Source organism: Fusarium sambucinum, chromosome I (genome assembly GCF_050947815.1).
Source record: "Fusarium sambucinum isolate potato_lamoka chromosome I, whole genome shotgun sequence".
NCBI lineage: Eukaryota > Fungi > Ascomycota > Sordariomycetes > Hypocreales > Nectriaceae > Fusarium > Fusarium sambucinum.
The window spans coordinates 321,784-336,088 of record NC_139294.1 but is presented as its reverse complement, the minus strand read 5'-3'; the positions used below and the strand labels follow the sequence as shown (position 1 = coordinate 336,088).

General features: G+C 46.2%; 7 protein-coding genes across 7 annotated transcripts; 4 read left to right on the top strand and 3 right to left on the bottom strand.

The window, feature by feature from the left end:
- Positions 1 to 267: 267 nt before the first annotated feature.
- Positions 268 to 1,794, top strand: FSST1_002815 (glycosyltransferase domain-containing protein; the record flags this gene model as incomplete). The annotated part of the gene is made up of 1 exon (XM_083228839.1): positions 268 to 1,794. One exon carries the CDS (start codon positions 268 to 270, stop codon positions 1,792 to 1,794), a length of 1,527 nt encoding a protein of 508 aa, XP_083086245.1.
- A 361-nt stretch (positions 1,795 to 2,155) lies between these two features.
- On the top strand, positions 2,156 to 3,656 carry FSST1_002814 (Zn(II)2Cys6 transcription factor; the record flags this gene model as incomplete). The annotated part of the gene is made up of 4 exons (XM_083228838.1): positions 2,156 to 2,239; positions 2,293 to 2,766; positions 2,813 to 3,096; positions 3,143 to 3,656. 4 exons carry the CDS (start codon positions 2,156 to 2,158, stop codon positions 3,654 to 3,656), a joined length of 1,356 nt encoding a protein of 451 aa, XP_083086244.1.
- A 255-nt stretch (positions 3,657 to 3,911) lies between these two features.
- FSST1_002813 (uncharacterized protein) lies at positions 3,912 to 4,635 on the bottom strand (the record flags this gene model as incomplete). The annotated part of the gene is made up of 3 exons (XM_083228837.1): positions 3,912 to 4,049; positions 4,104 to 4,410; positions 4,463 to 4,635. 3 exons carry the CDS (start codon positions 4,633 to 4,635, stop codon positions 3,912 to 3,914), a joined length of 618 nt encoding a protein of 205 aa, XP_083086243.1.
- A 500-nt stretch (positions 4,636 to 5,135) lies between these two features.
- FSST1_002812 (major facilitator superfamily domain-containing protein) lies at positions 5,136 to 6,697 on the bottom strand (the record flags this gene model as incomplete). Its single annotated transcript, XM_083228836.1, has 5 exons — positions 5,136 to 5,565; positions 5,622 to 6,030; positions 6,092 to 6,266; positions 6,330 to 6,436; positions 6,490 to 6,697. 5 exons carry the CDS (start codon positions 6,695 to 6,697, stop codon positions 5,136 to 5,138), a joined length of 1,329 nt encoding a protein of 442 aa, XP_083086242.1.
- A 442-nt stretch (positions 6,698 to 7,139) lies between these two features.
- Positions 7,140 to 8,822, top strand: FSST1_002811 (Zn(II)2Cys6 transcription factor domain-containing protein; the record flags this gene model as incomplete). The annotated part of the gene is made up of 4 exons (XM_083228835.1): positions 7,140 to 7,199; positions 7,253 to 7,828; positions 7,878 to 8,012; positions 8,061 to 8,822. 4 exons carry the CDS (start codon positions 7,140 to 7,142, stop codon positions 8,820 to 8,822), a joined length of 1,533 nt encoding a protein of 510 aa, XP_083086241.1.
- A 278-nt stretch (positions 8,823 to 9,100) lies between these two features.
- On the top strand, positions 9,101 to 9,943 carry FSST1_002810 (uncharacterized protein; the record flags this gene model as incomplete). Its single annotated transcript, XM_083228834.1, has 1 exon — positions 9,101 to 9,943. One exon carries the CDS (start codon positions 9,101 to 9,103, stop codon positions 9,941 to 9,943), a length of 843 nt encoding a protein of 280 aa, XP_083086240.1.
- A 224-nt stretch (positions 9,944 to 10,167) lies between these two features.
- Positions 10,168 to 13,653, bottom strand: FSST1_002809 (uncharacterized protein; the record flags this gene model as incomplete). Its single annotated transcript, XM_083228833.1, has 1 exon — positions 10,168 to 13,653. The coding sequence occupies one exon, from the start codon at positions 13,651 to 13,653 to the stop codon at positions 10,168 to 10,170; it is 3,486 nt and encodes a 1,161-aa protein (XP_083086239.1).
- Between the last annotated feature and the right edge of the window lie 652 nt (positions 13,654 to 14,305).

Genomic DNA, 14,305 nt, shown 5'->3' with positions numbered 1-14,305 from the left:
GGTAGCATGGTGTCTTACCTGGCCAGCCTTAAGCCCCTTGGCCAAGACTTTGCCCTTACGTATCATTCCAGCCTACCAACTAATTGGTATTCATTTACATTTCAGAGGCTGAATATGAAACCCCATACATTGTTCACTTCCAACAAGAGGCTTTAAAATGAGACATATACGTGTCATTTCTGTCAATGTTTTGCGATTTATATACCACCATCTCTAGAGTAGTGCTTTTTTGGCAGTCCCGGTCACTTCTCTGATCGAGCTCTCAATATGACTGTTAATTTGGTCATTCCTGGAGCTAGAAGGATCCCTTCTTATTTCTATGTTTTTATCATTTTTACGTTATTATTGGTGGCTCTAGTATCATCAGACTGGAAACCTGCCAGACTCGTTTCCGGTGATGCCGACCGAAAATTCGCCTTCATCATACCGGCCACTTCGTCGAGTCCTGATCTCTGCAAATCCATTATCACCGCACTAGCCCTCGGTTACCCAAGTCCGGTTATCCTCAATTGGGGTCTAAACCAACCCTCGACTTCGAAATGGTCCGGTGACCCAAATCTGACAAAGATCCCTGGTATTGTCAAATATCTCGACACTGTTATGCGTCCTGATGCACACCCCTCCGAGAGGCTACGCGAAAACGACATTTTGTTGATTGCCGACGGATACGACGTTTGGTTCCAACTACCTGCGCAGATTCTCCTCGAACGGTACCACAAGATAAATCGGGAAGCCAACGAGAGGTTATACACGCAATGGAATAAGAGGGGACCAATGCCAATGCGACAGACTACACTCCTTTCAATTGGAAAGAGATGTTTCCCTCAATCTCTAGAGTCTGGTTCAGACCTACAGTGTGACGAGTGGCCTGTGGGCCCATTAGAATCAGATCTCTATGGTCCTGACACCGAAGAGGACGAGACATATTATCCAAAGGTTCGGCCTCAATGGATCAATGACGGTGTCATAATAGGCCCTGCTGTTGATATAAGACGCTTTCTTCGTCAGGTTCAAGCGAAGCAGGAGAGAGGTGTCGGTCTGGGCAATAACATGTATAGTTTCCAGGATGCCATAGGTCAAGCTATGGTTGAACAGGAGGTTATGCGACAATGGCAGAGAGAAAACAAAGCGCCGAAGCGAAACGTGATGGATGTCATAAACAGCAACCTTGAATTCCATGCGGGTCTTGATTACGGCCAGGAGATATCGGCGCAGACTATGTGGACACAGGAGCTTGACGGAACCGATCACGGAGACTTTGTTCGATTGGGTGATAAGTCAGATATTGACCAACGCTCTGAGGCATTGGGTGTCGTACCTGCATGCATAAAAGGTGTCCCAGAGGATATAAAGATTGCGAAGAACCCATTGAGCGACATTGTTGGCGGAGCCAATTGGACGAATATGCCGCTATACGCCGACTTTTATACCAATTCAGTTCCCGCTATTCTTCACCACAATGGCATGAGCGACAAACGGTCTACTTGGTGGACCAAACCGTGGTATTACCAACACCTGCGAGCGCTGGTCAAGTCTCGCATGGGACGAGGTCACCCTGACGAACCTCTTGCAACAGTGAAGTTGAGGAACGGACGTATTAGGTACTGGCCATTATCTGCAGAGGAACAAGATCGGTATCCAAGGCATTTCAACGGGACGGCGAATGGGAGATTGAAAAAGATGGAATTTGGGACTATTTGTCGGCATGAGATGAAGGCGCCTCTTGGACCGAATCAGCAGTGGTGGGAGGAGGTGTTTCGTGATACTGGGGGACCATGGGGACAAGTCGGTTGAATGAATACGCGCAGTTAGTAGGTATTTTCTTTTTGTGCTGTAATTTACTTCGAATCTTAGTTCAAGATACTCATTCTCGCATCTCTCGAGCCTAGACCACCGTAAGCAACTGGGGATAGGCTGAGTCCAATGACGTGGCCTGGGTGCGTTCAATTACTACTGAATTGAGTAAAGTCCAGTGGAGCTTCAATTTGCAGTAGAGTTACGCCACTATAAATACTTAGTTAGCTGGAAATGGCCTGCCAATCACAATTTTGAACCTCCCGCCCACAAGAACGACGAACCCAGCTTCATTTGCAACTGTGTGCCCAGTTTGTTATCTTGACATATACACAGTTTAAAACGACAATCAGGATACAGAATGAGTTCTAAGCGCGCTATCGGGCCACTGGACAATCGGAAAACGCTAACTCGCTGCCAATCATGTGCAACGAGGCGGATCAAAGTATGACAGCTCGCCAAGCGCTCAGTAGTAACTTCAGCTGACATGCTTCTTAGTGTCAAGGCGGCTTCCCTTGCGAGTACTGTATCCGCACCAAGAAGACATGCCTTCCTCAAGCTGTCCCAGCGAACAAAGTAAAATTCGTCCGCTGCAGGACATTTCAGTCATTATCTCAAGTGGCAAAGCCTCCTATGCATATTACCCCAAAGCCTGATATCACGTACTTGGACTACTTCGACTTGTTCATGCAACGCTGTCAGTTTACAAAAGGATCCACCAGTTTAGTGTCTGATCTCCTTCCTTTGATCCATTCATGTGCACCTCTTGGACAAATTACAATGGCCATAGGTGCACTTGAAGCCAGCAGACGGCCTACTGTAAAGATTGGAAGCGAGAGGCCAGCACCACTTAATGTCGCATTTGGATCATATGGCAGGTCAATTCAGACACTTCAAGCTCGACTTCAGTCGCAGGACGCATTAAGTTGCCAGGGTGTGCTGTGGTGTACACTACTTCTCGGTCTCTTTGAGGTAGGCTTTAATTCTCATGCTAAGACATAAATACTGATCGTGGAAGTTGATGACTCAAGTATCTGGTGATCCATGGGCCAATCACATGTTATACGGGACCTCTAAGATTCTCCAGTCCTCCGGCATAACGAAACCCAGTGGTAAACTCGGAGCTCAATTCTTTGGGGCTTTCAATTGGCTAGAAGCAAACAGAGCCATTCTGTATGGTGAAGATACTATCCTTTCACAAGAAGAATGGCAAACTTGTTACCAAACTCTTCCTTCGGGCTCAAATAGTCAAGTTGATACAATATTTGAGATCTTTGTCGAGATTTCTTCCTTTAGTAAAATGTGAGTTTCTCCGACGTACCCCTTGATCTCTCAACTGACGTTTAAGTAGATTCTTTGATCAAATTGAGAACATCCCGGAACAACTAAGGTCCTGTCATCCATGTATGTGTAACCTCGCAGGTGAGGGCCGCATGTATCAACAACGACTCCGCGAATGGCATGATCGAACATTAACACCTGAAGATTGCTTGGACTTCCACGATAAGCTCAAGCTTACGGTTTACCATGCGCTGCAGTTATTCATATGCATGAATTATACGTTCTACACATTCTGGGATGAGGAAAGCATTCCCAGACTTACTACAAACGAGGTTGAAGTCCACGTCTCAGCTATCATAACTCATGTTGGGGATATTCTTGATCATTCGAACATTTCAAGTTTACTGCTCTTGTTTCCGCTACGAATGGCTGGTGCAAATACGAGCAACTCTTTAGAAAAAGATCAAATCATTAAGTTCCTGAACGGGATATCGCAAAAAGGATTCCTGGTCTCAAACAGGATCGTGGTTGATCTAGAAGAGGTCTGGGCCTTCAGAGACTTGCTGAGATATGACGGATAACTTGAAATGGAAAAACACAGGAACAGATAACGATGAATTAATAATCTTGTTGCGAGTTCGAACTCAATCTATCTAAATCGCATATTATAATCTATGCCCGTTAATTAACTAACTGGCCAAATCAGATGGAAGAAATAAATCCAGACACCAAAAGTAGGGGAAAATCGTCATGCGAATCAAAAACCCTACTCTTTAGAACCACTATTTGAAGCCAACTCAAGTGGTAGCCCCATTTCGAAGTGTCCCGTTGGTATGCTACTTTGCCTGGATGTTGAAAAACTCCATAACAACTCGAGTTCGTAGTTCCGGAGCGAAGTAATCATAGCCGACAATGATGGCGCATTCGTTCACGTATACCGTCACTGGGATTGCGCCCTGGTACATCAAACTCCACTGGGTTAAATGTCAGTCAACATTTACGAGACTTTCGAAATAAGGGGATCTTACCGATGCAACAGGAGAAGGGTTGAAGTCTCGCTCAACTAGCCCTTCAAAAACAGCACCAGAGTCGACCAAGATGCCTCTGTTGAAGATTGGAAAGTTGGAATTCACGTAGCCCCTCCAAACGCTGGGGGTGTTGTTTTGATGATTGTAAGTCGTCAGCGTATTGTCCACCAATCCCGACTTGGTAATGTTGGAATAGTCAAAGTATGACGAAGCTAGCTCCCTGTCGAAAGCTTCATCTACGCGGACAAAGTTCTTGGAAGGAGAATTTTCGATGTAGCCAACTGTGATGTGTGACAGATCGGCATTCCTAACCCAGAATGTTAGCAATAGCCATTGTGTTGGGGCTTTGAAGTACGGACCACTTGTGCTGTACAAAGTGAGCCGTGTATTCTTGCTTGACTACTGGTGGTCTTGGCTGCTTGAAACCAGAAGAAAACTCAACGATGGAAGATGGGAAGGGAGGGCATTTGAGAGGAGGAGCTGCGGCCACTGCAGCAGCAAAGCCAATGAACAGAAATTGATAAGACAACATTTTCAAAGTACGATGTAACTCGATATGTGATAATAGAATATTCTATATTATTTGGGCTTTAGTCCAAGTATTTATATCTCATTACGTTATTGCTTTCACATTGTTTGTCTTGCGTGGATCTTTCAGCGCGTTCAATAACTACCCAAAGAGGTTAGTCTAGTTCATGTCGCAAACTTGGGGCTATGTGTATGCGTAAGCTTGACAACGAAATGCGTTTAATTCTTTCCTTTCTCGGATAGTACCATGTATTTAGCAGACAATTTAGCAGACAATTTACTTTAATATTAGCCGAGACACATCGAAAGGACTACTGGTAACTGTACAATGTTCATTTCAAAGGCTGGTGGGGTGGATTGACAAGCAGAAAGAACGGAATTGTTTAGACAGCTTGATTACTCCGCTGTAGTATTGCTACCCTATAATGCATCAATCAGACTTTGAGAAGACACCCATCAAATTGCTACCCTGTAAAATTTGACCCAATACAGTCGATACGAATTCTACACTTTTACTCCCCACTTAGAGCCCACTAGGAATTGCCTCGATACAATTGCAACAGCTGCCCCAAGAAGGATTGACACGCCACAAAAAATGATCAACCCAGAGAAATCACCACCCTGATCACTCACTATAGCCCCAGCGATGGGACTACCAACAAGCACGCCGAACGCTGCAACGCCATACAAAGAACCGTTGCGCGTACCAATACTGCGCACGTCTGAGAATGAAGCAACCACGGCAGGGACGATAGAAAGTGTGCACCCAGATGTGAAGCCATATAACGCGGCGTAAGCTATCACCGACGCAGTGGAATGGGCAGTGAGCCAAACGGTAAGAGTAAAGATTCCACCGAGCAGAGTGAGAGGAATCATGACGTTAAAGACACCAACACGGTCACCGAGATACGCTGGGAGAAGTCTGCCAAATGTGCTATTGATATTTGTAAGCCAAACGGTAATTAAAATGGTGAAACTCAATAAACGTACGATGCAGCGTTGACGATGGGAACCATGTATTCAGCCAATTTCGGAGATACCCCAAGTGCCTTTGCTTGCACAATGATGAAGTTGAAGGGCAGAAATGAACCCAAGTATAGAAGGAATGCTGCTATAGTCAGGAAAAGAAAAGGCATCTCCTTGAATGGTGTGATGAAGTCCTTGGGGTTGAACTTTCTTCGTGGTGGCGGTAGTCTAGACTTGATGGTAATGTTTGCAATAGCCAAAAGTCCCAGGAACAGGAACGCGACAGATCGCATTGCCCAGCCAAAGCCAATCCTCACAACGAGGTGATTCACCATGATTGGGAGCACGACACCGCCAAGACTAGAACCAGCGGTGACAATGCCGAATGCGATGGCACGGTGTCGAAGGAACCAAGTACCAACAGCAGCGATAGCTGTAAGATACTGTGTTAGTTACTTTTTGATGAAGAGACGAAGCTTTAAAAGGCAACTTACGAGCGTAGAACAAGAATGAGCAGCCTATCGCACTGCAGAAGCTTTGCGATAACAGAATTTGGTAGTATTCTTTGGATATTGATGTCATCATCAAACCAAAAACATGGAGGAATGAACCGAGAAGGATGGGTATACGAGGACCAAACTCGTCTGTCATTTTACCAACAACAGGACCCTATAAACAAATTTAGAAAATGCCATCTAGTGAAAGTGACTAACGGGTATTAGAACAACATACCCAAAAGAACATCATGAATGATTCCACTGATGGTATCCATGCAATGGTGCTTGAGGAATATGACTTGAGCTGATTTTGTTCATAATAATCCTGAAATATGCCAATACCTATTGTCGTTATTACCCGTCAAACTCGATTACTCACGAATCAATCAACTTACAATTAATCCATCCGAAACTGGCAAAGACGGCACAAAAGCCTCCTGCGACAACTGACCAAGCTTCCAATCCTCCATCAGGGGGAGGGTCAAAGTCATTGCTAGGACTGTTCAATTGTTTTTCTGCAGGTAATTCTGGCTGCGATTGGGATTCGTCTCCGGATGGAAGAAACGGTGGTGTTTGATTGGGATCTTGTTTTGTTTCAGACATTCCGTGTATTGGATGAAAATCGAAAAACTGGGTTGAGAATAATAGAGAAGATGTTTGATGCATTGAATGCGGCTCTTGTCGAGGGATTCATCTTTCTTATAGCTAGCTAGACTTTCAGACAAAGATCTTACAAATGCTACCCTTGACTTCAAGCTCGCGAGATGGTTCCGAATACGGTTAAGACACTTTTGAGATCTGAGAGCGGAGTGGTAGGGCTAGATTCCCTGTCAATAACCTCGAATAATGGTGCTCTATTCGGTTTAGCTCAGTTTGTCACAAGTCAGCCACCCTCGACATCATCGCTTTCTCGCTTTATTAATCCACGTTTCCTTCCCAACAACGTTGAAAGACATTTCGAAGCATGGTACTTAATCCAGTATAGTGCCTCGTAAAAATAGATATCACCGCAGTCTTTCAGGTCCCGAATCCCGCTTAACCCACCATGGTCGGCATTGCTGGGAAATCCAAGGCGTGTCACGATTGCAAGAGGCGTCGCGTCAAGGTAAAGCCCTAATGTTACGTCGATCTTTGACAGCATTAATAATGTTTAATTAGTGTGATCTTACAACCCCAGCATGTCTTCGGTGCACCAAAACAGGAATCTCATGTCGTGGATATGAGCGGTCGACACTCTGGGTCCACCGAACTCAGGCTAGGCCCAATGTCTATGCTTTATCGGCTGTGAGAGATGCAAAGTTAAAAGAACGTCAGAGCGAGAACGCAAATTCAGTTGACTGGAAAAATGTGTTGGAGCACATGCGCGATCAGCTCTATTCGTCTGACCCATCCTATGAAGTAGCGACATTTCGATTACAAGCTCTGTCCATCGCTGACAAGTTCTACCATCCATTGCCTAAAGTCGCTGAAAGCTGCGAAGACGCGACGTCAACACCATCGTCCTGGTTCAAAGCCGTATGTAAGATGACGAATCCCAGCGAGGCACTAGATCACTCCCTCTTGGCATTTTGTGCCATTCAAATTCGTATATCTCGAAACTCTGGAATTTCTTATGACGAGACAGTCCAACTATACAACCAAGCTCTATCAAAGATTATCAGTATCCTTGATAGTCCGGTAGATGGGGGCAGTGACGAGAGTCTCGCAGCGATTATTGTCCTTTCTACTTGCGAGGTGAGAGAATTGTCTACTCAAACTCCGATTATGTATTGACTTGGAACAGCTATTTCTTTTTAGCTCAGGCTCAAGCTGGAACGCACACGCCCAAGGTATTTCCGAGATGCTTCGTAATCGTGTCGCCTCAGGAAACACTACCAAGAGCTGGAGCGATCTTTGTCGTCGTCTTTGTGTGATATGTGTACGTATAAAAACTCTCTAGATGGAATCTGAGCTTACACTATCCCAGGTCATCCAAGCAATGGTACAGAAACGCCCTCTTATACTTGAACCTGATGTTTGGCGACAACAAACCAAACCTCACTCTAGTCCTACCTCTTTCGGCGGGTTACTAGACCTCGCTGTGGACATACCCTCAATCATGGCGAGTGTGCATACAGTCTCCCAAGTTAATTTGCTTCCACAAGTCAATCAACTTATTCAGAAGTACCAGGAGCTCGAACACTGGTTAAACAGTTACATCAAACACGCCTGGGATCAAAGCCAAACACTTGTATACTGGTCTGTCCCTGCTCAAGCCATCAATCCGACTGATAACGACCACGCAGAGAAGCTGTTCCCATTCGCCCTAATCTTCTCTTCTATAGCAAACGCTAGTGTGTGGATATTTACTTCTTCCATAATGCTCGATATACTTGACACCATTCTGTTTCTTGATTCAGAGAACCAAGATGACAGTACTCTGCTACGGTATACGGATGAGACACTCGGTTGTAGCATGGCACCCGATTTGCTGGAAACCCTCCGGGTGGATGCGGATAAAATGAGTCGACTGTTATGTCAAAGTATTGAGTTTTGCTATCGCATTGAGAATGGTACATTCGGCCCGCAAATAACAACTTATGCTCAGTCGACATTGTTGAGCTACTTTGCAAACCGCGGGCTCCGTCGTGAGATGGATTGGTGTAAAGCTATTCTTCGGATGATCGGCCCGGAAATGAACTTCGGGATCAATCTAATGCAGTTAAGGTCAGTGCCTGGAAATGTGTGAGAAGAAACAAAGCGCACATGGAGATATATATTGAAAAAGGGACCTATAAATGATACTGATACAATACATGTAAATACAAAGATGATCTTCCACCCCTGCATTTCTTTTATGCAATATTTTACTAACGGAAATAGTGACTTATGCGAAGGCCGTGCAGTGATTACCAAATATCTGTTGGTTATAATCCTCAGACTTTTCTTTTCTTCTCTTTTTCTACGCTGGTCCACTCTTAACACAACCTCCATCAAACCCAACCTCAACGCCAAAGGTCTGTGAGAATGGCTGATTACATTGAAGAAATGATTCAAGACGCCTATGGTCCGGACTATGAGGCCAAGCAACATCCTGGCGGTAGGAAGAACCCCGACAATTATTGCCATTACCGAAAATGGGGCTATACAGTTTATCGGACATACTACGGCAAGGAATCCGACGAAGCTTGGAAAATGCTCCTTTACTCCATGAGACATCAGACCAGATTGGCATTCGGCGGCTTTGAAGAAGAGGATGTTGACCAAGACGATGTGCAACGACTAAAGAACCTGTTTACAATCGATGGTCGTGAAGACCCTTCGAAACTTGATGGCCTCGATGCTCAAGGTATTCGGGATTACTGGAACGCTGAAACCGACAGGGAGCAGCAAGCTATAGTGCAAATACCGGGTAAAAAACGCCGCTACACAGCAAGGCCCAGTGAAAGCTTTGGCATGTCAGAATGGGTCCATCAATTTGCACTATTCGCCGACGAGGTAACTTTGAAGGACGTGGCAAACGGCGAATTTGTTGTTAAAGCTATCCCATTGAATTGGAAGGATGTTGAAGACGGATGTCCACGGGGGTGGATGCGGATCCCAACAAGCTATCTATTGGACTTGTGGATATTGCTGAAAGACTGGTCTTGCCGTACAGAAATCGCCCTACGGTTCCGTGGTTCTGAGGAAGAGCTTCACTCTTGGGTCTGGCCTGGTGATGATAATCGCTGTAGCACTGCAAAGTATTCTGAGATTCGACGATTTCCACATTATAACAACCAGCACTTTGAGAGAATCAACCACCACTTTGTTGGAGATTTCCAGCACTTGTGGAAATTGATTAGGGAGGCTGAAGAGAAGGAGGTTTGACCACTTAAGAAATTATCCCATCTCAACACTAAGAGTAAAGATACAAAGAGTATCTTATAACAATATGCATCGAATGAAGTGATTATAAAGCTACATATCAACATAAGCACCAGGGTAGCTTTGGCAAACTACAGAAATCCTCCTATCAAGATTGGAATTGTCGCTCTGCGATAATTGTATATTGAATAAGAAACATTAAAGACTCCTGGACCCCAGTCGTTTATTCATCCCCCATCTGGTGAACCTGGTACTGTCTTCACTTTAGGAACCAGACGCACTGCTGCCGATTTGGGTTCATCACCCCCGAGCACATACGTCGCAACAAACTTGATTGGAATAAATAAATCATCATTGTAGTCATTCACAGTAACCATGGGCAGGATAAAACTGCATTCTCGCATGTGACCAACCGTTACATAACCTTTGGTCGAGCGAGGAAGGAGTGTGAGATCGAGTGTAGCAGTGCCTTGACTTGCAATAACGTTGAAGCGAAGGTTCTGGAGCATACTAGGTCCAGGACCATGGTAAGAAGCGAGCAAAGCAGGATTCTGACGATCATTGACGGGACCCATAGGAATAGAGATAATGATTTGGCTAAGTTGGTGCGGATAGGGTTGAGTTGAGGCGGGAATCCGAATAGCAAATATGAGATCGAGCGGATAGGGGGACTTGGTGGGAATAGCGCCGAATGGGGAAATCTGAGGATAGATCCTGATATTGAAAGGCGGAGGCTGCCCGGCGTCCCCGGCACCTTTGGGAGATGCTAATGCCAACATAGCCATAGGTTGCATAGCAGTTACCACCATGGCTGGCGCTATCTCCTGTAATGGTTCTGTTTCTTCTCTCTCAGGGAATAACTGGAGTGTTGGTAGCAAACTTGGAAAGTGAGGAGGAACCTCTTGCGGGAGATCCGCAATGACTTTCGTTGAAAGAGACTCTGTTGATGAGAGATCTGCATGCAAAGTCGAGACATTTGGGGAGAACTCTGTGCTCTCTGCTGCGGAACGTTCTCCCATGAGACCGAAAGTTGGATGCCCTATCGTCTCTACATTTGGGTTCAAGGAAAGGTAGTCCGACGTCAATCCAAGTTGATAGACGTGACTACCCAATTGGTATCCGACCAGGCTTGAGGTAACTTCGTCGTCGTCATAATGAGTTTTAGGCGGGGGGCCATCTTTCTGGACGATATCCTTGACTTCATTTCCAAAGGCTATCAGGTTCAAAAACCTCAGTTCACTGTTCTGGCCCCAGATGAAGATTTGTCTCGGTGGATGCTCACGATCATCAGCATAGTATGTCGGTTTGGCAATAGTCTCGTATTTCGTATCCCCACGAGGCTTAGAGAATGTCCGTGTAAATGAAATAGTCAATTCAGTAGTAGAAAGGGTATCCCCAAGCGCAAAGTATTGCTGGTGGGCCGGCTGAGTAAAGGTCAAGGTATGCAGACTCTTGGATCCAGGTTCACGATCGAAAAGGCATAGAATGACATCGTCGGCGATCCTCTCTTGGCGTAGAATCTCCGCTCGTTTTTCGGCGTGCGGTCCATCCTCTTTGCTGGATGACCCAGGAGGAATTGGTGCCGTGATATGTAAATCCGGAAAGTCTTTCACGATTTTTGAGCGAAGTAACAGTCCATACGTCGGCACTTGTGGCCTGTAACCGACATCAGGGTCTACTGTGGAGAAATACTTATTGAAAATACCCTTGATAGATCTTCGCAGACTATCATCAGTGCGTTCAATATGGTTCGCCACTCCCAAGGCTCCGTCGATGACCGCTTCTACCCAATGTGGATCAATGTAGAAGAACCGAAGTGACTCGGCTGGAAGCCAAGACGGCTCAATGAGCAGATTTTGAGCAGGGATTCCGACGAGAAACATTCTGTGCATGATAAAGGTCATGACTGTAACCCAGTCTGATGACCTTGGCAGGTTGAGCTCGTTGTATAGTCGTGCGCCAGTCTCGTCGTCGCTACCCGCGAGATGGCGGACGTGTTCGTCGACCGCGTCTTTCATGGTAGAAACAATACTTGGATTGGCGAGAGACAGATCAACGGGTTGGGCCAAGGGCTTTTCAGTTACACCACTCTTGGGCTGATCACGCGGCGAGGCAGTAAGAGAGCCTGCTTCGGCATCCGCAAGCACCTGAAGAGACTTCGCCAGCGATGAGATTGTGTCTTTGGTAGACTTCCACGCATCATGCTTCTCCATTTCCTTTTCCTTGCCGCGATTCAAAGCCGCCGCTGCAACGACTGATCGTAGGCGCGAGAGTGCAGTTGTGAAAGAACGATCCGCGAGTGCAAGCGTTCGACCAAGATTCCACGCCATCGAGTAAGTCAAATCCATGAGGCCGAGGTCCTTGTCGAAGATTTGCAAGTCACTCCCGCTGAAAGAAAGAGACGTCCAGCTCTCACTGAGCTTCTTGGGAGGAACACATGGAATGCATGCTCCGCGAGCAATGGCGGCTGTTTCTTCGCCGGTTTGGGTGCGGTATTTGACCATTATGTAGCCATCTCTCAAACGCGCAGCTACCCTCTGGCCACTCTCTGATTTCATTTGCTCAGCCTTCTCGATGACTTCTTTAGGAGGTGCGAGTACTGCGCAATGATCACCCAGATTCTTAAGAGAATCAGATACAGAGGGTGCCCCTGTTGGTAAAACGCTATACGACCACGAGTAGAGCGAAGAGAGCATGATGTAATCACTCGAACCAAAGTCGTCGCGAGACTTGTCATGTAGACCTTCAAGAGAAACCACGTGGACGATAGCATGCGATGTTTGTTTATCGTCCAGTGGAGCTGCACGATGGGAGTGAACGACGCTGAATAAGCCATCTTCGGTCGACGAGAAATTTGTCCCTTTTGCAGCCGATTGACGGACGTGTGCAAGGTAGGTGTATCGACTTAGATCTATCGATTTCTGGTCGACCATTTCCTCACCGCGCTCGTTATAGGTCGCGAATAGCTGAGTAAATAGACTTTTTGGGACAAAAATGGCCCTTGTTCGATCATCGCTCTTCGCTGACAGTGGCACGGGAGACCAGGATTTAGCCACTTTGCCAGGCGCGAAGTCGCTGACGGGTATATCAATGGCGCAATTGACGTCCATTTTGATGTCTTTGCCAATTTTGTCCATCTCTTTAGCAAGGTCCGACTTGGTGAAGATGCTGCTTGCACCCATGAGCTTGTCCTTGTCTAGACGAAGCTCGGATTCACTGAAGACAAGAACGGCCAGCCATGGTACGCGGTTCCTTAGATTGTCCTTATTGAGCTCCTCTGGAGTCTGTGGCACTGCCATACGCTCCCAAGGGAAGAAAGGATCCGTGAATAAGACATGAGGCAAGATAGTAGGCGGTGCCTCGGCTCCCTCAGGCGGGTAAATGGAATGCACGAGATTTTTTGGCAGAGTATATTGCGGTGATTCAACGTTAAAGACCTTATTTGTCTTGGTAGTATCAGGATTCTGTGTAACGCCATTTGCAATGATCTCCTGCCACGAATTGACTTCATAAAGACCACTGGCGAGGCTTGGTGTGAAAACCGAGTATAGCATCGCCTCGCCAGGCTCCAATGTCTTCAAGTTCGGGACCTCATTATCACCTGCTGCGACAGGAGCTTCCGTTGAGGCAGCGAGATTTGCTTCTTTGACTTCCTGCGCTCGACGCAGGGTGAGATGCCGGGGACTGCTTAGGATGTCTTGTGAGAGAATCATTGCGCTTTCTGATCGCTTCGTTGGCCTTTCATGAACGATCGACCCAAGTTGTCCTCAAATTTCATCAAATGTCATAGAAAATCACTCAATTGCTGCAGATAGTTGCAATGGTGCAATGATGTCGGACATGGCCCCAAAGGCTGGGGTGACTGGGTCCACATTCTGACACAGTAGTGTGCAGAATAAATGTGTTCTAGACCTTGTGACTACGGAAGACATCGGTGGTCCGATTCAATAGTCCCCATTTTTTTAATCATTTAGCTGCAGACCGTTCCGCACGGGACTAGTCTTAACAGCCAGAGTGGGAGGTGGCGTGCCGCGCATCGCTGAATGTGCCCCATATTGTGCGGAGTATATACATGCAGCTATTGAAGACATACATTTCAGCGACGCCACATTCCACCGCTTCGCCTGCATGTGACTATTAAATGCCTTTGAGACTACTGAACAATGCATGAGACATACATGGATCGTATTCGCCATAAATTATGAGTGAAATAAACAAACTGGCCGTTGATTCCTACATCAGAGAACCAGTATGATCGTTGGACACCTGCACAAAGTCTCCCGAATCCGAACCCTGTGAAAGGTCAGCCAAAACAACAATGGGATGCGGTGGAAAACTATTGGTCAGCAGTCGATATAAAATCAC